Source organism: Leptinotarsa decemlineata, unplaced genomic scaffold (assembly GCF_025532065.1).
Source record: "Leptinotarsa decemlineata unplaced genomic scaffold, Ldec_3_MD MMD2_tig00002159_RagTag_RagTag, whole genome shotgun sequence".
Classification (NCBI taxonomy): Eukaryota; Metazoa; Arthropoda; class Insecta; order Coleoptera; family Chrysomelidae; genus Leptinotarsa; species Leptinotarsa decemlineata.
Genome location: NW_027412574.1, coordinates 5,411,635 through 5,439,113, shown reverse-complemented (window position 1 = coordinate 5,439,113; position 27,479 = coordinate 5,411,635). Strand labels below are relative to the sequence as shown.

The 27,479-nt window shown below is 34.1% G+C and overlaps 1 protein-coding gene across 5 annotated transcripts in view; it reads left to right on the top strand.

Moving 5' to 3' along the window:
- Positions 1–27,479, top strand: part of Hr4 (nuclear hormone receptor 4) — a 236,092-nt gene that overhangs the window by 191,469 nt on the left and 17,144 nt on the right. For all 5 annotated transcript variants that reach the window (XM_074177114.1, XM_074177112.1, XM_074177115.1 and 2 more), the window contains one exon: positions 15,695–15,887. In XM_074177114.1, the coding sequence (XP_074033215.1) occupies positions 15,695–15,887 (193 nt within the window). The remainder of the gene's footprint in view (positions 1–15,694; positions 15,888–27,479) is intronic.

Genomic DNA, 27,479 nt, shown 5'->3' with positions numbered 1-27,479 from the left:
GCACTGAAAAGGAAAACTGTGAGAGAAGTTTAAGCGTCTGTGTGACCGCAAAAGGTCGAACCTCGGACCCAAGTACTGTAATGTGATGTATACCAAGTATAAATTGATACGTAGATAATATATTTGAAGTGAAGAGTTACAACAAAATGTAAATTTAGTGGGAAAGAAAGTTTTTGGCTTTCTACTACTCCATCTTGATACAAAAAAAGGGATGAGGGAATCTTCCAAAGAAAGGAAGGAAGTGATCAATTTGAAAATGAGTAACTCTATACATGGATGTGTAGATCATGCAAAGAAGTAACTTTCAGACACAAACTGAAAGAAAGTCCTCCTGAAACAGCTACTTTCATATAAACATTGAATTACACGAAAGAAAAAAATTCTTTCGAAACAAATACTTCTATAAGAACACTGAATTATACAGAAGAAACTTTTCTCTACTCAGTTTGTATTTCAAACATTCGTTGTGGAATAAAAATCAGATATCATTCACATGAGTTCTACTTTGAATGAATGGTAATAAATTGCACTTACATGGAACACTGTCACCCTCACTGGTATACACCGATGTTTCGCCTTAAGACACTTGCCCCAAAGCTCTTCAGTACCAAATTGGATAACATTATAGAAAACACACACAATTCATTCATGAATTACGATTTTTTATGTCACGGAATGAGCTTGATCTGCTTATGTCATCAATGACATTCATTCACCTATTTGATTTAATCCCAGTCAAGAGGAATCTTATTTGAATTGAAGGGGTTATATTTTTAGGAGTGATTAATTTTAGGGAAAGAAAGTTTTTGGAATTCTAATACTCCATCTATACACATCCATGTATAGAGTTACGATTCCCTCAGCCCTTTTTTTGTATCAAGATGGAGTAAAAACTTTCTTTCCCAAAAAAAAATTAATGACTCCTAAAAATATAACCCCTTCAATTCAAATAAATTTAGTATGTGATATGATACATAGCGTCTCTGCTTTTGGTCCCAAGCTGGACATCTATGAAAAAGATATTGCAAAACAAGGATTGACTCATTTTCCGAAAATTTTTGAATATAAAAAGAAATCTGAAGATAACATTGCAGTGTTTGTAAAATGTCTGGGCGATCTTAGGAACGAATTTGCTACAAGATTCCAAGACTTCGCAGAGATAGGCAAATTATCTCCATTTTTTAAATCGTCATTTGAAGTTAATGTAGCGGCAGAATGGACAGATCTGGCTGTCACGTTGTTTAATTTATCAAAGCCCATCACTTCCAAAAGAGATAATCCATTTTCAAGATGTTTTTGCAAATACTTAAAATGGTATCCACTGAGGAATTTTGGACCAAACACGTCCCAGAAAATTGTGAAAATTGCAAGAAATACTATGTTTGGTTCGACATACGTGTGTAAAACGTCTTTTTCAAAGATGTTTTTTTTTAAAACAAATAAATGGACGCCCATCGAAAAGACACACTTCGAATTTGCCGTTCCACTCAAAAACCAAACTATAAACAAGAGGCTCAATATCGTCCGCCTTGTGTTTTATAATTCAAAATTTGATTTGAAACCAAAATAATACATAGGTAACACTTAATTATCATCAGTTGTTTTTTTCTGGACCTCGTTAATATTTTCCCACATTATCCTGACCCTACCTGAAACTACTTGCCGACCCCTGACTTGGAGTATCAGGAATAAGCCAGTTATCACCTGAGAACTATTGCAGAGAGAACGAAACTTCATAAAAGTAGGAAATATTTTTTTCACCAATGGACGATGCCATTCAAGAGGAAGGGTTTGTGTGTATAATTCATCAATATTTTTTGTGAATTATTTTTTGCTAAATCAACATTTGATATCTTCAACATAAGTGTTTAATTGTTGAAAAGTGTTATGGCTTTCTACTTCTCTGAAATCAAACAAACAATGTGGGAAACTTTCAAAGAAAGGAATTATCTATAATAAAAACTCTTCAAAAGTTTCTTTCAGATACAAACAAAGATACAGACACAAAATTGAATGTGAAAATATCAATAACGCATTCGAAATATATACAGATATACTGCGGAAGACAGGATATAAATTATCACCAACTTTTTTAATGTAGTTGTTTATCGATCTAATCTTCAAGTATAGAAATTTCTCGAAATATTTACAGAATGTAATACTCATCATGACATAGTAAGCTCTGATAATTCATGCAAATCCTTTCGGTTCTATTCTTCAAGCGTTTCATTTTGAGGTTTTTTAAATTATACCTATCAACTATATACTACAATTTTCTATGACTCATCAGCTGATATAATCTCTTGAACATTATAAATACTTTCATTCTGAACTTGGGGAATTCAACTATGAATGTGAGGTTTTACCTTATTCAGTTTCCATTATTTTTTGTAAGAGATCCATTTTGTGGGAAGTATCAGAGATACACCCAAAAATACCTTTTCAACTTTTTCATTCAACTTTTAAGTATACAGCTAGTAGAGAGTTCATCCGAGTATAATATATAATATTATTTTCATTGTGACCTATTTTTCACTGTCGATTGATACATAACAAGTGGTTTTGAAAAATATGGTCTATGTTGAATGTTTACCCATTATGCGTAGTATTATGCACTTTTTCGAATTGTTGCATAATATAAGGGAAGATAAGATAAGGCCATATGTAGGACAGAGATATGCCTTATCTAAGAATAGACATCGTAAACCAAATGAACTGCTGTGATATGAAGTCGGTCCATTCATTGCTGGAAACAACAAATTGAATATTATTTCTCACCAACATATTTGAATAATTTCGACAAACTCTCGGATCAACTATTTAAAAAAAAATTTAAACACATAAGATAAAAAGAGTTTAAGCTAGACTCACCCAAAATGCAGTTATAGAATACTGTTACTAAAATAACACATAAAAAATCTGCACTAAAATAAACTACGAACCTGTTCAATAAATGAAGTGAATTTTCATTTTACTCAAAAAATATTCGTGATGCACTGTTTCAAACCTCTGGTGTAGTAATGAATATTACTGGAGTTTTTTCCCAACACCAAACCGTTATTTTAACACCTCGATACGTGTTTCGATCACCAAGTGATCATCTTCAAGAGGAAAATCAAACTGAAGATGATCACTTGGAGATCGAAACACGTGCCGATGTGTTAAAATAACGATTTGGTAAATCTTCATGTTGAAGATGATCACTTGGTGATCGAAACACCTGTCGAGGTGTTAAAATAACGGCTTGGTGTTGGGAAAAGAAAGAAAAACTCCAGTAATATTCAAAAAATATTTATTCATTCATGAATTTCTACTTTGATCCCTTTAAAGTAGCCCCCTCAGATATAATATACTTCTGTTAGCGTTTTTTCCAATCCTAGAAGCAGTTCTGATATGCAGTTTTGTGGTATGTCCTTGATCTCTCAGCGATTCGGTTTGTATCTAATCAATCGTCGCAAAGCACCTTCCTTTCATGAGTCTCTTCGAGCTTGAGAACAGAAAAAACCCGCAAGGGGTTAAATCAGGTGAAAACGGTGGCTGACGTATCATTACGGTGTTTTTTTTTGGCCATAAAATTACGAACAAGCAATGAACATATGCATTATCGTTATACTTCTTATTAACCGTACGACCATGTGAACATATGTTTGAGACAAGGTTTCCAACATAAAAGAATAAAAAAATCGCTAATCGAGTGTACGTACCCCGCGAAATTTGAACATTCACCTTATTTTTGAACACACCTCGTATGTCGATTATCAGAGAAATGGATCAATCAATCAATCAATTTATTTACTTATCATCAATACAACAGATTCAGCATCGTCGAGGTAGATAATTATAGTAAAAAACATACACATTAGAAGGAAAACCATTAAAACCATCAGTTAAAAAATTCACTTACGCCATAAGGGCAGAGATCAACCAGCAGCCCTTTCAAACTTTTTTTAATTCAATCATATGTAATTTTCTCATACATGGTGGTAGATGGTTGAAGAGCCTTATCGCCATAGTAAAAAAACTTTCATGAGTAATTGCCAGTCGATGTTGTGGCATAAGAAAATTATGGCCATTTCTGGTCAAATATTCATGGTCGCGATCGACTTGAGGGGTGTTATTTTGTGTCTTGTTATAGACAAGACATTGAAATATGTTTAGAGCCGTAATGGTTGATATATTAAATTTTTCAAATAAGGTCTACAGCTGTCAGTTCCTTTTGCCCTTCCCAGAAATCTAATAGCCGTTTTTTTCTGAAATGAATATTGTTTCCCAATCAGTTGAAAGTCATCAAAAAACTAATTCGTATATGGCAGCTCAGACTGAAATAACCCCATGTGAGCTGCTCTCGAAACATAAGAACAAATTCATTGATTCTTCGGAGCAGGTAAAGAGTGCTGGACAGCTTAGAGGAGAGATCTTTAATGTGTTCTTTCTAATTAAGTTTTTGATCCAGTATTACCCCCACCCCCAAAAACTTATGGATTTTTGACTGTCATTCAGTTATTTTAGTGTGAACAAAATTGTTTTAGTTTTCTTGATATTCAAGCATAACCTATTGGCTGCAAAAAAAAATTCGATTTTTTTCAACGCGTTGCCAGCGTTGAAAAAAAAAAATTTAAATATATTTTTTTATTTTTTATGATCTTGCATCTTGAAACTGTTTTTTCCTGGAATTAAAGATGTTCTAAATTTGTTGCTCATCAAGAGTAAACTCAAATACATCTTGAGTAACAGCAACAAAATAGTTGAAACGGATCGGCCGATTTTAATTCTTTTTTTTTATTTTCCACGTTCTTGCTATCTTGAAACTGGTTTTTATCAGAATAAAAAGTGTTTCAAATGTGTTGCTCACCAAGAGTATACTCAAATACACCTTGAGTATCAGCAACAAATATTTGAAACCGATCGACCGATTTCAATTTTTTTTCAATTTCCTCATTCTTGCTACCTTGAAACTGCTTTTCTTTGGAATAAAAAGTATTTTAAATTTATTGCTCATCAGGAAGGTACTCAAATACACTTTGAATATCAGCAACAAAATAGGTGAAACCGATCGGCCAATTTTTATTTTTTTTTGCTTTTCTCGATCTTGCTATCTTGATACTGGTTTTCCTGAGAATAAAAAGGATTTCAAATTTATTGCTCATCAGGAGGGTACTCAAATACACTCCGAGAATCAGCAACAAAATAGTTGGCCTTGATCGGCCGATTTTTAATATTTTTTAAATTATCCCTGTTCTTGCTATCTTGAAAACGCTATTTTCTGGAATACGGAGTATTATGAATTTGTTGCTCACCAGAAGGGGACTCGAATACACCTTGAGTATCAGCAACAAAATAGTTGAAACTGATCGGCCGATTTTTATTTTATTTTTTTTCATTTTCCTCATTCTTGCTACCTTGAAACTGCTTTTCTTTGGAATGAAAAGTGTTTTAAATGTGTTGCTCATCAGGAGGGTACTCAAAAACACCTTGAGTATCAGCAACAAAATAGTTGAAACCGATCGGCCGATTTTTGAATTTTTTTTTCCTCGTTCTTGCTATCTTGAGACTGGTTTTCCTTAGAATAAAAAGTATTTCAAATTTGTTGCACACTAGGGGTATACTCAAATACACCTTGAGTATCAGCAACAAAATAGTTTAAACTGATCGGCCGATTTTATATTTCTTTTTCCATTTTCCACGTTCTTGCTATCTTGAAACGGGTTTTCCTTAGGATAAAAAGTGTTTCAAATTTGTTGCTCACCAGGAGTATACTCATATATACCTTGAGTATCAGCAACAAAATAGCTGAAACCGATCGGCCGATTTAATTTTTTTTTTCATTTCCCTCGTTCTTGCTATATTGAAACTGGTGAAACTGGATAGTAAGAACGAGGAAAATTCAAAAATAAAATAAGATAAAAAATCGGCCGATCGGTTTCAACTCTGTTGTTGCTGATACTCAAGGTGTATTTGAGTATACTCCTGGTGAGCAATAAATTTGAAACACTTTTTATCCTTAGGAAAATCAGTTTCAAGATAGCAAGAACGAGGAAAAAGAAAAAAAATTCAAAAATCGGCCGATCGGTTTCAACTATTTTGTTGCTGATACTCAAGGTGTATTTGAGTATACTCCTGATGAGCAACAAATTCAAAACACTTTTCATTCCAAAGAAAAGCAGTTTCAAGGTAGCAAGAATGAGGAAAATGAAAAAAAAATCAAAAATCGGCCGATCAGTTTCAACTATTTTGTTGCTGATACTCAAGGTGTATTTGAGTCCCCTTCTGGTAAGCAATAAATTCATAATACTCCGTATTCTAGAAAATACCGGTTTCAAGATAGCAAGAACAGGGAGAATTTAAAAAAATATTAAAAATCGCCTGATCAAGGCCAACTATTTTGTTGCTGATTCTCGGAGTGTATTCGAGTACCCTCCAGATGAGCAACAAATTTGAAACTCTTTTTATTCTCAGGAAAACCAGTATCAAGATAGCAAGATCGAGAAAAGAGAAAAAAAAAATTTAAATCGGCCGATCGGTTTCACCTATTTTGTTGCTGATACTCAAGGTGTATTTGAGTACTCTCCTGATGAGCAACAAATTTAAAACACTTTTCATTCCAAAGAAAAGCAGTTTCAAGGTAGCAAGAATGAGGAAAATGAAAAAAAAATAAAATCAGCGGATCGATTTCAACTATTTTGTTGCTGATACTCAAGGTGTATTTGAGTCCCCTTCTGGTGAGCAACAAATTCATAATACTCCGTATTCCAGAAAATACCGGTTTCAAGATAGCAAGAACAGGGAGAATTTAAAAAAATATTGAAAATCAGCCGATCAAGGCCAACTGTTTTGTTGCTGATTCTCGGAGTGTATTCGAGTACCCTCCAGATGAGCAACAAATTTAAAACGCGTTTTATTCTCAGGAAAACCAGTATCAAGATAGCAAGATCGAGAAAAAAGAAAAAAAAAAATTTTAAATCGGCCGATCGGTTTCACCTATTTTGTTGCTGATACTCAAGGTGTATTTGAGTACCCTCCTGATGAGCAAAAAATTTAAAACACTTTTAATTCCAAAGAAAAGCAGTTTCAAGGTAGCAAGAATGAGGAAACTGAAAAAAAAAATTGAAATCGGCCGATCGATTTCAACTATTTTGTTGCTGACACTCAAGGTGTATTTGGGTATACTCCTGGTGAGCAACAAATTTGAAACACTTTTTATTCTAAGGAAAACCAGTTTCAAGATGGCAAGAACGTGGAAAATAAAATAAAAAAATTGAAAATCGGCCGATCGGTTTCAACTTTTTTGTGGCTGTTACTCAAGGTTTATTTAAATTTACTCTTGGTGAGCAACAAATTCAGAACATCTTTAAATCCAAGAAAAACAGTTTCAAGATAGCAAGATCATAAAAAATAAAAAATAAATTATTCAAAAATTTTTGCTATATCCAAAGTTTAGCAACTAAATAGCAACTGAATATTCCGTAAAGATCAAAGGAAAAGTATATAATTTATTGAGTTACCTTGATATCACGATAGCATTATTTGCGATTTCTAGGGATCGGCACGAGCAACAAAATCGCTGTTTTGGCAACTAACAATCAACTAATCAGCTACAAATTGATGTATCTTATTTTTGAAATTTTGCTGGATTCGCCTTGCTAGCCTGATAGGGCTTTTAATTTCGAATCATCAGCTATTGATCTTGGTATCAAGTTATCTAATGAGAATAAATATTTTCATCAGTATAGAAGATAAGTTGAGCGTAAAACTTTTCTCAACTTCATTTTGCAGAAAATTTGAAAATGGCTTCAGTCATTTGCCGTTTTGAGTAATCGAACTAGAAAATCGGAATATGTTTCTATAGTTATAGAGCAACGAAGAACTATATTTTCTTCATTTCTCTGTGACTATTAAAAAAAACTTCAATTAACTGATCGAACTAATCTCAGTTGTACAGTTTCATAACTCACTTCTTTCGAGACTAATCACATAGCAAATCCATAATAGCATAACAGTCGTGTTTTAATTAGTAAGCCTTGACAACTAACCATATTCAAAGTATTTTCTCAAATGTTAAACTTACTCATTGATCTGCCAGTTTGTTTCGAAATATGTAGTTTCAAACGAAAAATAATGAAAACATCGACTCGATAAGTGAAAACGACTTGACAATAACGGAACGTTGTAATATCTTTGAAAAAAATATGGTTTGTAGTTAACCAGCTATCGCATCCCTACGAATGACAAACCTCAAAAGTGGAAACTTGTGCAAGCTAAGGATTAACGAGTTCTTACCTTTTAACGTGTGATTCCTAACACGGATCGGACGATAGCAAGTGAAAATCGAGCGTTCAGCCCGGGGCTTGAACCACCGACTCTCACTTTGGGCGATTGAATGAGTGAACAAAGCACCCACGTTGAACCGCCCGGCTACCAACCGACGAAGAAATTAATTTTTTTTTAAAGTTCATCACCTTATAACAAAATGAAGGAAATTCAAAACTGTAACAATTTTATGTCACACTAATTTTCATTAACGATTGTGAAGTAGTTGATAGAATATGTGACTAAATGTTTAGGTTGTTTTTCATGAAATTTAATGATATATTACTCCTCTCGATATTTCTCTCAACTGTAAATTATTTTGAACTATTCCTGATATAAGTCATGGAAAAAGTATATTCTACTCGCGAGAAATGGTCATTAATCGCTTGAATGATTTACTACAAATATCATTCTCACGTTGAATGATATACTATCAATATAATTTCATTGTGATTCTTTGACAGACTTATATTTACTAATTCCCCACATTGTTCAAATAACTTTTTGTCATTGATACAGCTTTCACAACTTCTTGTTATTCCTCATTTTGTCTTGTATTTCGGAATAATACAATAATTGGACAAATTACTCTGAAATTTCAGGTCTTTTGAAACTTTTTCAAACAAGAGAAGCCCAAAGTTCTAACATTCACTTAGATTATGATACCTACTCAAATAAAACGCTACATCATTAGCAAGAGTTCATATTATCAAGTAACACTAGTGTTTTCAACTACGTATAGTAGTTACCTTATTTAGAGCTATTTTTCTGATTGATTCCCAGAGCCAATATAACCTTTATACTTCCTATAAGTGTTGTATTGAACTTTTTTAAATAAGTGCTCAAGTTTAAGTAGAAATAATTCAATCTTTTTCATTCTTCGTACCTTAGATTGACTCTAACTTTTTTTTGTACTGAAAGCACCATTTCCAGTCTTTTCTAAGAAGCTGTTATTTTTCTTCTTCTTGCCTTTCTAAAAGGCTTCTGCCCTGGTTCACAACTACTCGTAAAGCTGCGGGAAAATTTTGAAAAATTGCATTTTTTAATTAACATTGTGACTTTGTATATGTTTATGAAAATGTTTTTGTTGAAATAAAAATTCTATCATATCAACGCATTCTTAATCACATGATAGTGTACCTTTGACCTCTATTTTATAGAGATTTTTGAACTAGCAAAGGCTTCAAGAGAATTTCAAGCATATCAATATTTTCAACAAATTAAATGGTAATTTCAAGTATTTTAACTTGAATAATAATAACTGATAATAATAGGGTATACTTGATAAATAAATCCACGATTCCGAATTTGTAATTTTATTCCAATGTAAACATATGGTACTAACTTTGGTGGCTTAGAGGATTGGTAATTACATTAGAGAGACAGTGATTAAGGCTGTTTCAAAAATGGATGATTACAATCATCTGAACCGGTGGATAGGCAAACGTGTTCCTTTAAAATGACCCGCTAGATTACCTGATATGACGCCCTTGAATTTTTTGTAGGAATTTGTGTAATCTAAAGTATACTCGTGCGCTACACAACTGCAGTCTATTCCAGATTTCATGCTCAGAATATGGGGTGCCCCTAACGGAATTACCCCAGAAACTTAACATGATGTAAGAAATAACATTGAGAACAAACATCATTATTGTCAGGAAGTGAATAGATTTTGAATATATGGATCGAATCGGACTGGTTTTCAAATACGTTTTTCTCGAAATTATGATATTCGTCCACAGATAATTGAAACAAATATGAAACTGCTAATACCTCAGAAATGGTTGATCCAATTTCGAAAAATTAAAAATTGTTGAACAGAGAGTTGAAGTACCTGCGAGTTATCCCGAGAATACATTAAAAAAAATTGGTAGCGCTCTCTTAGTGATAAATACTTACTGCAACAGTTTTTTATATCGAAAAGTAATAAAACGATTATTTTATCATTCCTTGATATATTTCATTACTTCTGACTTCCATTGTCTAATATGATATGTAATGTTTCGAATTCCATCAACGAATTGATTAAATTAAAATGAATAGCTGAAAATAACAATTATATTAAGCAAAAAAAAAACCTGGAATGAAATTACAATAAAAGAAAAGCAACAATTGAAAATTGAACAGTAAAAAGAAATTAAAATTGGAAGATTTCAAGTCAAATTACTTCACAACATAAAATAACATATTTTAAACATATTAAGCAGAGAAACCTGGAATGAAATTACAATAAAATAAAAACAACAATTGAAAGTTGAAAAATAAAAAAAAATGGAATTGAAAGATTTCAAGCCAAATTTCTTCACAACGTTTCGATTGTTAGTATTCACAATCGTATTCGGGTGATGACTGGGTCATCCGAGAGATGATTATTTATAAGTCATTCGAGTGCTTTCACCTATCCCCTCTACCCTCTCTCCGCTTCACCGGTTTAGCGGGAGCTGACCGTTTGGCGGGAGTTTGCCGTTTTCCACTTGATTATGGGTTTCCAAATGTTGCATATTTCTACGCTAGCTTGGCTAAATGCGTTGTTGGAAAACATATAAGTGGTTTCTTTGCATTTCCTCATAAACCAGTGTTACTCTCTGTGGATGATCTGAGCTTGAGACCACTTGATGTTATGTTGATGAGTCCAAACATGCTCTCCTATTTTCGATTTGCTGTTTTCTCCTCGCTGTGTGTGTTTCTTGTGCTCCGCAATGCGAACTTTCAATGGTCTCTTAGTTTCACCGATATAGGTGAATGGGTATCCGATAAATGCAATTTTTGGAATCGCAGTCCACGTTTGGTGGCCTGGTTTTCGTGAGGCTGCTACGGATAATGTTTTCGGATCTGAAGCGTGTTCTGATGTTGTACTTGGATCCAATTCTTCTTTTTCTTTCCGATAATCCTCTGATGTAGGGAAGTGCATGTACTGGTTGTGACGACTGTCCCGTGTGAGTGGGTTTTCGGTATACAGATGTCAGCTCCTGCTAAATCGGTGAAGCGGTGAGATAGAAGAGGGGATAGGTAAAAAGCACTCGAATGACCTATAAATAGTCATCTCTCGGAGGAATAAATCCAGTCATCACTTGAAGACAATTGTGGATACCAACAATCGAAACGTCGTGAAGTAATTTGGCCTTATCTTTTAGTTTTTATTTTTTTATTGTTCAATTTTCAATTGTTGCTTGTATTTTCTCTCATTGTAATTTCATTTCAGGGTTTTTTACACAATATAATTGTTACTTTCAGCTATTCATTTCAATATTATTGATTATTTCAGTGATTTCAAATCATTAGATATCATATTAGACAATGGAAGTCCGAACTAATGAAATTCACCATAAAACATTATCAACCACCTTCAAACAAACATACCTTGATATCCTTATCTCATTCCATCCACACTGTATCTATAACTCCACAGTTTTCTCAGGGGCTTTGGATGCTTATGGCATGGGATAGTTACAGAGCAACGTGGTTCGAACCACTGTAGTCAAATTATATAGTATATATGCACTATCACTACTGAAAGCTATTTTGGGCCGTGATATTCAACTTCAAACTTCAATTTTCTAAATATTTTTCATTAATTTTGACATTCCAACAGTGGAATCTTGCAAATGACTGCCGGAAAATAATTACTTTCCCGGCCAATGCCACAATTTCTCTAGCAGAAGGACCTTGCTGAAATCAATTGTTTGATCAGTCCTGCAGTACAGTTTTCGAGGTTTTGCTCTTCCTTCATTGATATAGAAAAGTTCCAACCAAGACAGCAGTGTGCCTGGCATAAGTTTTCTATACACTGGGATGCGCTTTTGCTTCAGAAATTCTTGTAGACCAACTATAGTATAGGCCGAAATGTTGAAGAAAACCAATTGCTTAAATTTCCACCAACTTAACAATCGAAATCATATTCAACGGTCGTCATCCTATTCAACAATATAGTATAGGATCTGTCAACAGGAACTTTTGAACTTTGACAATTGATAACGGTTATCTTGTCAAATTAGTTATCATTCATTCAGTCTGTTTTGCCAAATCATCAAGGACGGATATAGCATCCAACAGCAGGTGCAAATAATAACATTGTTTTATCAAAATGGGTGTTCTGTTCCGGCAACCGGCAACTTACCGTGGGTACGTGAACAAACAAAATTGTCTTATTTGGGAGGATATAAGGCGTACTGTGTCAAATTTGAAAAATTATCTTTGCTAGTAATTAATTAATCCATTCTTTGATATTTGTCAATATTATTGTATACTGGATGAGATGAGTTATTTGATATTTCTAGTTCCGACCTGTCTCCAATCAGCGAAAATGTTTAGTCAATTAAAACTTTATTCACCTAAAAGTAAAGTTTGTTACTGACAAACATAGATTTGATGATAAACATCTTTGATAATTCCAGATTCTTAAGGTCCTCTCCAATCTTTGCGAAGTTGACCTAAATTCAGCGAGGATAAATAGTGTAAGCTTTGTGAAACCTTGAGCAAGAGTGCGATTAATATTATTGTCGACGAAACTTCGCGAGTGTGTCATCAGAATTCGCATCTATGTTTCAATTTAGATCATGACGTTGTAGAATACGCAACTCTGTATTGTGACATGAACAGCGATGTTAACGATATCTAACGTTATTTGAGAAAAGCTTCAATTTTATTCAGTGTCACTATTTTTCGAGTTTGAAGGCCGTGGATTTTTGGAATTTCTTCCTGACGTTTCGTTGGTGCTAGTGGCTAGCTTCTTCAGTCGATCATACATCCTGAGTTGATATCTCCGATGAGTGGATATTACGGCTGCGTAACGCTTGATTATGTTGAATCCTCAGGTGGTTTGGTGTGCTTATACCTGTATCTGGCTTAGGTAAATTACATAAATCGTGTTTATGTTGATTCAGGTAGTCTTCTGTAATAATACCTGTACCTAGATTTGGTAAATTGTCAATAACGTTTTTTACTCTTTTCTACCTGCCGTCATGCTGTTTGCTATGCATGAACTTCTTAGAAAAGAATTCCATATTCAATTGAAGCTCACAGCTTCTTGTTTTCAGTTCATCCATGGAAACAGAAAAGAGGAAGTTGTGAAGCTGTCATGATTTGAACCTGCGCCCGTACAAAATTCAACTGAACCCAACTGGAGGTAAACGACCATAGACAACCAGGGGTGTTCGCTGAATGGGCTTTGGAGCAGTTGGCAACTGACACTAATTTTCACCGAAAAACAACATTGTCGACTTTTGGGCGATACTAATTCACATGAGATCCAACAGCGTCCAATGCATCCCAAGAAAGACACTGTTCGGTGTGTATTTTGGGTTGGCGACGTCATCGGTCCATATATCTTGAGAACGACGTTGGCCAGGCCATCACTGTCAACGCAAACACTATAGGTCGATGATTACTACCTTATTTTGAACAAAAGTATTCAAAAAACACTTTATCGTGAGATTTTCACTAAACAATTTTATAACAAACGTCATATCGCGATAAAGCCAAATTACTTCACGACGTTTCGATTGCTAGTATCTACATTTGTCTTCGGGTGATGACTGGATTTATTCCTCCGAGAGATGACTATTTATAGGTCATTCGAGTGCTTTCACCTATCCCCTCTTCCCTCTCTCCGCTTCACCGATTTAGCGGGAGCTGACATCTGTATATCGGAAACCCACTCATACGAACCCACGAATCCAATCACCATCAATCGACCAGAAGAGGAAACATCAAGACTCTAGTAGGCCATGCTTTCGGGCTTCGTAATACAAAGGAAGGTTTCGAAAAGGAACTTGGCATCATCAAAAATGATCTTCAACGGAATGGTTACTTCAAAGTAACAGACAAATTGAAACAGACTTTGGCCAAAAGGCAGCAAGAGTCTCGCAAGGAAGAGAAGTTGTAACAACCAGTACTTGCATTTCCCTACTACTTCGGAAAGGATACGAAGAATTGGGTCCAAAAACAACATCAGAACCTGCATCAAGTATCGGCCAATTCCATCATATACCTCATTTTGGCCTGAATTAGATGATCTAGACACCAACGACTTGTGACTTCAACAAAACGGCGCTACGTGCCATACAGCTCATGCTACATTGGAGCAATTTGAGAGCATGGTCATCTCACGTGGAGGTGATGTGAACCGGCCACCGAGATCGAAAGATTTGACCCCGTTAGACTTTTTCTTGTGGGGTTTTCTTAAGTCGCAGGTGTATGCCAATCAACCATAAACCACAGCAGTCCTCAAAGCCGACATAACAACCCATGCCATCGATCAAATTCAGACTAAATTATGCCGGAGTCATGGACAATTGGACGTTTTGGATGCGCTTCATCCAGAGAAACCATGACGGACATTTGAATGATGTTATATTCCACACATAATGGTATCAATAGGTATTTCAAATGAACAAAAAAATGTTGATATCTCACACACACTATGTTTTATTTAAATTTAAAGATAGGGCCTAAAGAAAGACCTATATATGATGTTTTGGATTTCAGTTCAATTTTTTCAATCAGTTTAAATTTTTTTAATAATTCTGAAATACAAATCTTGAAATTTTAAAAAAATAACACAAATTAATTGGCGCCCCGGGGCGACTTCATTAATTCCAGTGGCGCATTTGCTTTTTCAGCTGCAGGAAAATCCGGAAAAACCTGCAGCACCACATCATCTGAAAATATTGATGTGCCAATATCCTCTCTCTCATACAACAAAATGTAGGGTCTCCAGAGGCTCCACTAAATTCAATGCATCGCCAGAACACTTAGTGACACGACTATCATCAAACCTAAACCAGTCGGTTTCGTCTTTGACCAAGGCGTAATAATGACCAAATTCAACGCCAGAACCACAGTGAACAATGACTGCATGAAGATTATAATAATGGTCTGCTAGATTGAAGTGTTCATCTATACCGAACCCTCGTAAGAGTTTGGTGCTTCCGTCAGAGGTTGAGTCATGTTTGAAGATCATCAGTGTTATTATTAGATTGACTGGTGCCTCAGCTATACTTGTTTCCTTATAACAGTCAGTTACTTTGGCGCATGTTTGGCAATACAGTCGATCATCACCTGTTAAAAGTTCCATTATCAGATGATTTAACATTTTTTCAAAATTCATATGCGTTCATAGTTATTACCTTACAGTTCAAGTAGATATTGTTTGTCACCAAATTAGGGGCTGGGTTCTAAATACTTAAACGAATACTTTAAAAACACCAGTATCGTTCAAAAGTTGTAATTACCCTGGATGCAAATAATTATTCTAATTAAAGCCGAGGACTTTGTTTTATGATATATAGTGACAATTATAATCTATCTTTCATCTTCAGAACAATATTTCTTTCACAACGAAACCTCGGACGAGAATTAATCACTAATTTTCTGAATTGATTTTTAGGTGGATTCAAACTTGTTGACGTTGAAAAACTGTTTAGCATCGATGATGGGAAGGGAGGTTACGATGGACCAACTTAGAGAGGACGTCGGATTGATGATAGAAAGAATAACACACGTTGCGATAATGTTCAGACAGATCAAATTGACGATGGAAGAATATGTGTGCCTTAAAGCCATCATCATGCTGAATCAAGGTAAATCCTTCACTTTCAAACTAAATACTTTATAGAAGAATGTAATATTCGAATAATTTCTATCTCTGATCCTGATTATGAACTTTATCAGATGAGCAAAGAGCCGCTTATCCTTATTGTTTGTCGTGTGAAATAACTGTATCGGTTGAATTGGATGAAAGTCTGTTGAACATGCCTGAACGAATGTGTTGTCATTCTGAATCATCAACTACTAACAAATTCAACACTTCATTGTGGGATTTTCATTGGACAGTCTACAAAACCGTAAAACAGGTGTAATTTGATTTTAAGTTCTTGCCCATTATATTGGCCAAACAGAAATAACTTTTTCCCGAAGAATGAAAGAACATAGGTTAGGTCAAAAAATGAGTGGGTCTATTCGACCCAGCACCGCAACCTGCAAGGTTTTATTGTGGCTTAAACCTATTCACACTCGACCAAATGAACCCAGCTTCTCAACGAAGCCGATTAGTTTGTAGTGAATGGTCTTTCAGGTCAGATAGTAAGAGTACGGCCTTGCCAAACTCTGAAAACCTGATTTGGTTCCCAGCGGGGCAGGCACAAAGTATGTCACACACTGTCTTCCGACAGTCCGAGAGTTAGTCTGCATATAATGAAGGAACATAGGAGTAGTTTCTTGAATGTGAAGATCAAATCCAAATTGGAAAACCATCTTCTGGCACAGGGGAAAGGAGTTGTATCATGACTACGTAGACTGTTCAAAAAATAAAGTAAATATGCAAATTGCGCATATATATATATATATATATATATATATATATATATATATATATATATATATATATATTTATATATATTTATATATATTTATATATATATATATATATATATATATATATATATATATATATTTATATATATTTATATATATTTATATATATATATATATATATATATATATATATATATATATATATATATATATATATATATATATAAATAAAAATACAAATAGAGATTTTATCGAGTGTGTTTGTTTAATTTTTGATTTATATATATATATATATATATATATATATATATATATATATATATATATATATATATATATATATATATAAGATAAGGATCCTAAGCATGGGAATCGCAGTACCTGTTGGAGATATAGCTTAGGTTGAATCAGGAAAAAGTTGTGTTCTTTAAAGCTTATTTACATGCCGTTTAGAAACTTGAAGAATTTTCATGGCCTGCTGAGATATTTGGGAAAAACGAAAATTTGACAATATCAATTTTATTTTTTTCTTACTTTATTTGAAAAGATATCAAAAAACGAATAACACTTTTTCATTGGCACTTTCAAGGTACTACACGATGGTATTTTTAGTTTTTATATCCGACGTTTCGTTTTCAAAAAACCATCATCAACTTTATTTTTTTAAATAGCCCGAAAAAAAAGTACACCCTGTATCTGATTTCATTTTTTATTACGAATTCAACGATGTAACACATGCCATTGTTTTCTTTTTAGTTTAAGGAAATATTGCATTTTTTCTATTTTTAAAATGTATTTTGAAGTAGGTTAATAATGATTTTTTTAAAGTAATGAAACCAACAAAGAAATTAACGCATTTTTTATTTAATTCAAAGGAGGTGTTCAAACAGGTTTCCGTTATTTTCCAAACATAAGTATGATCTTCTAACTGTAGAACTTGAAACATCACGTAACATCTCTGGTGTAATACTGTTAAATGCGACAGTTACACATTCTCGTAACTGCTGTTCAGTTTCAAAAGAATGTTGGTAAACCCGGTTTTTTAACAAAACCCCATATGAAGAAGTCCAGAGGAGTTAAGTCAGGGGATCGCGCTGGCCAAGACACTTCACTGAAGGTTCCAATCCACCTTCCAGGAAATCGCTGCGAAAGATACTCTCGAACTTGTCTAGAATTATGTGCAGGAGCACCGTCTTGTTGAAACCAACAGTTATTGACCTGTGCCAGAGGTAAATTATCTAAACAGTCTTCTACATAGTTTTGCAATAAATGATGGTATCGTTCGGCGGTCAAAGAATTATAGTAAAAAAACGGACCTAGTATTTTAGTTCCTAAAATTGCACACCACATATTAAACCCAAAACGTTCTTGATGTCTTGATATTTTCTTAACACGCGGATTTTGCTGAGCCCAGTAATGCGTATTGCGGCGGTTGAAGATACCATTATTAGTGACCATACTTTCGTCGGACCATATTATTTTTGAAGGGAAATTATAATCTTCACACGCGCGTGTATACCATTCGCAAAAATTTCGGCGCCGTTCGAAATCCCCTGGTTTAAGTCCTTGGCAAATCCTAAATTTATAGGGGTGATATCTATTTTTACGCAAAATAAATTGAGCTGTAGATTTGGCTACTCCTACATTATTTTCGATTTGCCTAGTTGATATTTCAGGGTTCTCAACAACTGCTTGTAAAACATTATTTTGGGCTTCTTCTGAAGATTCCTTTTTTCGAGATAAAACAGGCTTTTTAAATGAACCATATTCTTTTAAATTTAGAGCCAACTCTAAGAAAATGGACTTACATGGCTGCTTTCTTTCTGGATATGTATTAAGATACATTGCTGCTGTATTTACAGTATTTTTGTGGCACAAAATGTAGCACGTTAGCATGTCAAACTTTCCTTCATGGCTATAATGCTCACCCGGCATATTCGACGATAATAACACAATATTATCTATTCAACAATAAACAATAATAACGACAACAGTAACAATAACTCTAAAAACAACAACTCGACAAACAGGCTAACAACAACGACAATTACTATTTTATCGTGTAATTAAATAATATTTGACAGGCTCGGTGACAGGTATTTACGTCAAAGCATTTGTTTGCAACGCCTACTTAAAGATTTTTTTTAAATAGAAAAAATGTAATTTTCCTTTAAACTAAAAAGAAAACAATGGCATGTGATACATCGTTGAATTCGTAATAAAAAATGGAATCAGATACAGGGTGTATTTTTGTTTCGGGTCATATACAAAAATAAAGTTGATGATGGTTTCTTGAAAACGAAACGTCGGATATAAAATCTAAAAATACCATCGTGTAGTACCTTAAAAGTGCCAATGAAAAAGTGTTATTCGTTTTTTGATATCTTTTCAAATGAAGTCAGAAAAAAATAAAATTGATATTGTCAAATTCTCGTTTTTCCCAAATATCTCAGCAGGCCATGAAAATTCTTCAAGTTTCTAAACGGCATGTAAATAAGCTTTAAAGAACACAACTTTTTCCTAATTTAACCTAAGCTGTATCTCCAACAGGTACTGAGATTCCCATGCTTAGGATCCTTATCTTGGACACACTGTATATATATATATATATATATATATATATATATATATATATATATATATATATATATATATATATATATATATATATATATCACATTTGGAAACGACTAGTTTGAGACTAGTGCTTTTGGAATGCTTGAAAATTAATAAATTCAGTCCGATAATTAATGTTAGCAGAAGCAATATTATTGTACTCGTGATATTTGCTCTGATAACAAATTTACGGATTGTGATGAATTTCAGATGACTGATGGAGTTGAAAGTCTAGGTATCATATTTGGCTAAAATCTCAGATTTGATAAACATATGAGTGGACTATTACAAATAGCCTACTCTACTTGAACATTATTTACAGAAACAGGCAAGGTTCAACTTCCGATATCAAAACAATTCTGTGTGAAATTTTATTTTTATACTTTTTTAAATGTTGAGTCTATGTGGAGACCAGGTTCAACAATCCAGTATGGGATATGGGTTGAGAAAAAGTCAGAGAATTTGTCGAAAAATCTTTGAGGCTGGCTGGTTGAACTTATCCGACAAAAGATATCTTCATAGTGCATCATTATTAGACGGCATAATCACCAATAAGATACTTTTATACTTACATAGGAAAATAACATTTCGGTCAAATATTCACTATTTAAATGTGAGATTGAAAGGTACTTCGATTCATCCTACTTTCAAAAGAGAATCATTCAAACAGTCACACTCAAACCAAAATATATAATGGAATTCTCAGTTATAAAATTGTTAGTGTATCTCACATTGGAAATCTACCTGGAAAGATCACTTACTAGGGGCTTAGCACTCAATTCAGATCTGACTGTATAAATGGATCTAACCTCTTCTTTAACACTTCTAACATTCAACTGACTCTTTATATATACATATTTTCATTTTCATTACTTCCACAACTCAATTTTTCATCATTATTAATTTTTTGATTAATGTCAATTATTTTTTCCAAACTTGAAAGAACTCGTTATTATTACAGTTCAGTGGAAGAACAATATTTGTGGGCTCTCCACCCATAAAAATTGAACGCCATCTCTTACTTTCAATCAATGTTATATGCCCAAAATTGTATTTTATTCCTTTTAGATTGGAAGTAGTAAGGATGATTATCATTACCATTATAATTATTATCAATTAGTTTCATCACATTCAATAAGTTGGTAAAATTTCTTTCGTAATATTCAAAGAAAAATTACGACCCAGAGGTCGTGAGTTCGAACCCACCTTCAATCAGATATTTTTCTAGCGCGAATTCATCTAATTGAAGGTAGATTGTTTCTACTACATTACATATCTGACAATACTGCGAATGACCATGGTGCTTCCTACGAAATTTCATTTTTCCAATCACAGTTGATTTTTGAATAGTCATTGCAGGCTTCACGTTCGGTTTTTCACTTCGTAATAAGAAATCAAGTACTTATCCCTGATATTGATTCTCAGATACGATCAACTAAGTTATGATGATATTTTTTTGGTGTGAAACGTCGAGAAATTATGTGGTGAATGCAGGATTGAGACAGTCATCAGAATTTGTTACAAAAATACAGGTTCGTATTTGAGGAAAAAATTATGAGGGTGCGGCCCTAAGTAAACGCAACATGAGAAATGAAATGACTGCAAGTTGTAGCCTAATCAAAAACCTCCATATAGATGATATATTCATGTTATGCCTTGCTCATATGGTTTTCTCTTTGCTATATATTTTACCTTATTTGAGCTGAATAGATTTTCAATATTTACTTTGAAATTTATAGCGTTTCTTTTTTCTTAGTTTTACAAAGATTAATGAACAACTCACGTGTCAATGTATACTAGATAATTATTTTTAAATTTCTATATAATACATGCTATCCCCTAGGTTGAGTTGTGAAACAGCTTCGGATGAACTTCGCCCTTTCATCGATTTATGCATCTACTTCTTCATAAACAATGAATAAAGCCCATTCATTATTTTTTTTTTCATATTACGTGATACCAGAGATACCAGAGCAGAACGTCTCACGATAATCTAGATTCCTCAACATAATTCCATTACATTGAAAGACAGAAAACAATGAATGCCTCAGCTAATTCTTGTGCATCCAGATTTCTGAAGTTGAAAAATTATGAGTTGATTTCTCAGTCTCATACAAATTCATTGCATCATTTCTAAACGTTCAAGGCCAAAACTACAGTCTGTTGTCTATTTTCATGCTTTGCTAGTTGAGTAATTTGTTTACCACTTCTATTTCTGCTTGACCCAGACGGAAAAGATCTGAAATAATTGAAATGTCAATGTCGTGTTGAATTTTCATTTGGATTTTTCCAACAACAATATTTACTGTTTCGTGCCTACGAAGAACGTTTTCATCTGTCTTCAACATAAAATATCATATTGTTTCCTCGATATTTTTTTTTGTTATTATTGAATAATAAATGCCCAGAGGCATATGTGGTAGTCCACAATACATGATGTTATCTGAGAATTTATTTCACTCATACCCATTTCCACAGAGTTAATGAAAATACATATTCAAAATTTATGAGTATTTTGACTCTTTTACTTGTTTCATTGTTAATATCGATTTCAAAATGTGTTCCGCTGATCCTAATCTCGATATCTATCTTTATCTTTTATGATAATCAATATGTGATCTTAGTAGCCGTAATGTATCACCAATATAACTTTTATAACATGTATACTGTACACACATCCTTCTATTTTTTTGACAATATTCAGATTTTGTACACGTGGGAAGTAATTCAAAATTATTATACTCTAGAGATGCTCATCTACTGATAAAATTGAAGTTGAATGAATTTGTCACCATGTCGAAGTTTGACAAAACCATTTTTTTTTGTTTCATTCAAATCGATATATTCATGTGATATACATAGAAAAATATCTCCGAAACTGTCATGGCTACAATAGAGTGAGAAATTGCCACAAAAATATATTATTTTGAATTGAAATAATAAACATTCACCTCACCCAACGTTCTATCACATTAGGATCTGGCAAAATCCTGACATTTATACGATGAAATCAGTTTTGCGTAGGTACAAAAACGTTCATTGATCAATATACCAACAGTATAGCTATTTACGTGGTGAGTATGGCACCAGTTGAAGTTGTTTTGATGGATATACTTCATGGAATGAAAAGTCTCAGATGACGCCAGTCTTCTTGCATTCATCGCTAAGCCAGTTACTACGAATCTTCAAAAGCATATTGCCAAAAACGACTCTCCTCGATAGGAAGACTTGACAAATTATCTCTGGTCTGGATTCCTGACCATACTGGCCTGGAAGGCAATGAGGCTGCTGACTCCCTTGCAAAGGAGGGTGCTGCAAGCAGCTTCATCGGACTAGAACCTGTCATTGGCATCGCTTTGAGCTTTACCAAACAAACGTTGAACACTTGGATGGCAAGAAGATTTATGGACTTCTAGCAGAATCTTCCAGGATCGGCTTACTCCAAGGCGTTCATTCACTCTTCGAAGCTTGATACCAAACAGTTGTTGGACTACAGTAGGGATGAACTACGATGCCTAACAGGCCTTCTTACACGTCACTGTCATTTGAATCATCATATGCAGAGACTCGGACTGTTGGAAGACAGTGTGTGTCGCCTCTTTTTGTAACATGATGAAACAGCAGAGAACTTACTTTGTGCTTGCCCCGCTGGGGACCGAATCAGGTTTTTAGAGTTCGTCAGAGTCGTACTCTTACCATCTGACCTGAAAGACTACTCACTCTACAAATCACTGCAATTCATAATGCGATAACAGAAATTATGAATAATATTGAAGAAAAAAATATGTTAGGAAGCTTTTACTTTAATCTATCAAAGGCCTTCGACATGATCAAACATACTATTTCACTAGATAAACTAGAAGATTATGGATTATGGAAGATTATGGAGGCAACGCACACGACCTTATAAAATCATATTTGTCTGGAAGATACCAAGTCGTAGACATTCAAAATGGCCAACAAACTTATTCTGATAAAAATCTAATTACTCAAGGAGTTCCACAGAGGTCTATCCTAGGACCAATGTTGTTCTTGATATACGTGAATGGCCTTCCACAATCACTTGGTAGAGGTCTAGTATATCAATTCGTAGATGATACGTCGGTAACAGTGTCTGGGTCTGATTCAAGAGCTCTCTCCAGAGGGTTATCTGAGGTAGCAGAAAAAATGTTCAGGTGGTGTTCGGAGAACGGATTAAAATTGAATACAAACAAAACAGGACTAATCCACTTCAGAACTTTCCAAAATAGATAGGAATCGATTTATGTCAAATTGGACCATAAATCTATTCCAGAAATAAACGATTTCAAATTTTTGGGGGTCACAGTTGATAGCAGTATCAGATAGGATACACACGTGAATAAACTGAACTCAAGGCTCTGTTCTGTAGCAGAAGTAATTCGAGCAACAAGGGACCAAGTCTCGTTGAACAACATGAAGGTATATTACTATTTATTATAATGTATAAATTCAGATTGGGTACAGTGCAATTATATAGTACAATATTTGTAAACAATAAATTTCCATTTCGAGTGGGGCGACATTACCTAAGCATGTGATATGCTTGTGCTGCTTTGTCAACCCACCTCGAAGTGGACTACACACTAGTTATGATTCGCCGAGCGAGAAATTAATAGTACCTAAATAATACATGTAAAATCACTTTTAATATAGATGGTGTACAACTAAGTACAATAATAAACTAATACTTATTCACTGAGATGTTAAAAAAAGAAAAAAAAAGTAAGAAAATAGAGAAAAATAATAAAATTACATAAAGAAATGGAGTTGAGAAAGAGAGAGAGAGTGAGGGAAATAGAGACTGGAGTCTTTCTTATGAATTGAGTGGAGAGATCAGATAATGCAAAATATATTTGGGTTTTCACGTATACAATTTTTTACCGCTTTTTTGAACAGATGTGGTTTTTCTATAACCTTGATTTCCATGGGTAACGCATTGAAAAATTTAGCACCAAAATAAAAAATACATCTTTGTGTATGAGTTTTATTGAACTTTGGGATGCTGATGAATAGATTTTCCACCGATCTGGTTTGCCTTTGTATTTCATTGTTATATATTTTAGTGAAAGTAAAGTTATGTTTATTTGAATGCATCCATAGGAGACAGTTATAAATATATAAACTATGCACATGTTCAATCTATTATTCAATATGGCATTATATTTTGGGGCACATCTACTATGGCAAACAAAATAAAAGTTTATAATTCGCTCTATGTTAAAATTACCTTATCGGTCAATATGTAGACCATACTTTAAAGAACTTGCTATATTAACTGTTCCTTCCTTGTACTTTCTTCATTTAGTAACTTTTGCAAAAAAACACCACCACATCTTTACAAGGAACTGTGATCATTATTCCGATCAAATGGCAATAAAAACTAGAGGAAGAACCGACCTCAGTATACCAAAACACACATCATTTTATGAGAAGGGACTTCACTATAAAGCCATTAAGGCATACACAACACAACAAAGTTTTTGTTTCAGGGTTGAAATTAAATGATTTTAATGTATTTCCACGTGTTAAAACCGAAACCATAAAAATTATATATTAGCTCTTGTTTTCAAGATATAGTATCATTATATTATATATATGTAAATTGAGTTTTCAACAAATGAAATATTTCATCACCAACAGTTGGTACACATGTTTGTTTACATAACACCCCTCTCATCAGCTGTTCTTAAGTAGTAAACATAACCTATGTGAGTTTGTCAATTGTACGCACGTGGTTGCTATTGAAATTATCGTGTGAAGTTGATTTTTAAATTTATTTAAGTGCTGATCTGAAATGCCTCGAAAGTGTGTAAATTCTGTCGATAGCTTTTGCTATATATGTGGTGAAATAACATTTAAGGCTCAGAAACGTAAAATGACACCTATCGTTAAGACAGCCTATGAACATTATTTTTGTGTGAAAGTTGGGGACCAAGATAAATCATGGGCTCCTCATATATGTTGTAATTCTTGTTCCGTCATATTGCGAGAGTGGCTGAAAAATAAAAACCGGGCAATGGCTTTTGCAGTACCTATGGTTTGGCGTGAGCCTACCAATCATACAGACGACTGTTATTTCTGCTTAACTCCTCCCATTAAGCAAGGTTTATCTATGAAGAAAAGAGGAACGGTTAAATACCCTAATCTCCCATCTGCTCTTCGGTCTGTACCACACTCAGACAATTTGCCAGTCCCTTCTTCACACCAAAACTATGAAATTTTAGAGGAAGGTGATGAAGACTGTTTAGAAGGAGCAACCCATCCTTCTACATCCTATGACCCTGATTTTGAGGTAAGCGATAGGTCTAGTGATCCGCACAGAATTAGTCAAGCAGAGTTGAGTGACCTTATAAGAGATCTTCGCTTGTCTAAGGAAAAGGCTGAGCTGTTAGGGTCAAGACTACAACAATGGAATCTTATAAAACATGATGTGAAAATATCTCAGTACAAACAGCGTCAAAAAGATTTGCTTCCTTTTTTTGAGAAAAAAGAAAACCTCGTAGTTTGTTCTGATGTTAATGGTTTGATGGACTGCTTGAATTTGGATCACACTCCATCTGAATGGAGACTGTTTATAGACTCTTCAAAACTAAGCTTAAAAGCTGTACTTCTGCATAATGGAAATCAGCTACCCTCTATTTCTATAGGTCATGCAGTTCACATGAAGGAAACGTATATAAATATGAAAACACTTCTCCAATCAATCAAATATGAACAACACAAGTGGCACATCTGTGGTGATCTGAAAGTCATTGCTATACTCCTAGGAATGCAATTAGGGTTTCACCCCAAAATTAGTAGAAATTGACTAATTTAGTGTAGGAAACATTCAAAAAATATTTTTTGTTGTGTTGTGATATCAGTCACTCCCAACTGAAATAAAAAATACTCAGTACCTGAGAAAATTCAGACTCCTAACGATAGAGTATCTGAAAGAAAAAAATTATTACACTTTTAACTGCTGGTGATGGGTCTTCATGTAGTTGTCTCATAAATTTTCAAACTACAATAGTTTTTAGTAGATGTATTTATTCGTGCCTGTATTTACTTTATTTAGTCAATGAATTGTATTGTAATCTTTTTCACTGTACATACATTTTAATACATTGTTTTATACCCTTGACGTGCTATGTCCTCAGTTGATTTCATGGCAATAAAGAATATTATTATTATAAACTAATCGGCTTCGTTAAGAAGCTGGGTTTATTTGGTCGAGTGTGAATAGGTGTGAGCCACAATGAACCCTTGCGGGTTGCGGTGAAGGGTCACTCACTTTGGACCTAACCTAATCTAGCCTTCAAAAGAAGCCTGTTGAAATATTCCACTCATAAGTTTGTGAGTTATTGAGCTAAGAGTAAAACTACTTTTGTTATTTTCAAAACAATGGATCAAAAACAATTTCGTGTTTTAACCTGATGAGAAAGAATACCGTTCAAGCGAAGCAATGGTTTCAAAAGTGTTATAAGAACTCCGCATTATCAGAAACAACAATTAAACGTTGGTTTGCTGACTTCAAACGTGGTCGTAGAGACCCCAATGATGCAGAACACTGTGTACGTCTAACTGAAGCAGTAACACCAGAAAACATTAGAAAAACACAAAATTGTTTTGAATGATCGAAAAGTAAAGTTGCATGAGTTAACTGACATTGTAAAAATATCAAAAAAAATGTGTTGGCTTCATATTGCAAGAGCATTTGACTATGAGAAAGCTCTGTTCAAAATGGATGCCGCGCGGGCTCACTGTTGACCAAAATCAAGATGAATCGGAGCAGTTTTTGGCCATTTTGCGCCGATATGTGACCATGAATGGACATGGAACCATCACTTCACTCCGGAATCAAAACAATTGTCATCTGAGTGAATAGCAACTTGCGAACCTCGTCCAAATCGCCCGAAAGCACAACAATCAACTGGAAAGGATGGGATGTGCGTGATGTAATATTAATCGACTATCTTTTGAAGGAAAACACCATCAACAGTGAATATAATATAGCGTTATTGGAGCGTTTGAAGGCTGAAATTGCGGAAAAATGACCCCATTTTAAGAAAAAGAAAGTGCTACTGCACAGTTTCATAAATCAATGATAACTATGGCAAAGTTGTATGAAAGGGGCTTCGAAATGCTCTAGTATATACCATATTCGCTAGCGACTACTGGCTGTTCGCAGACCTCAAAAAAATGCTCACGGGTAAGAAATTCCGCTCGATTGAAGAGGTTAT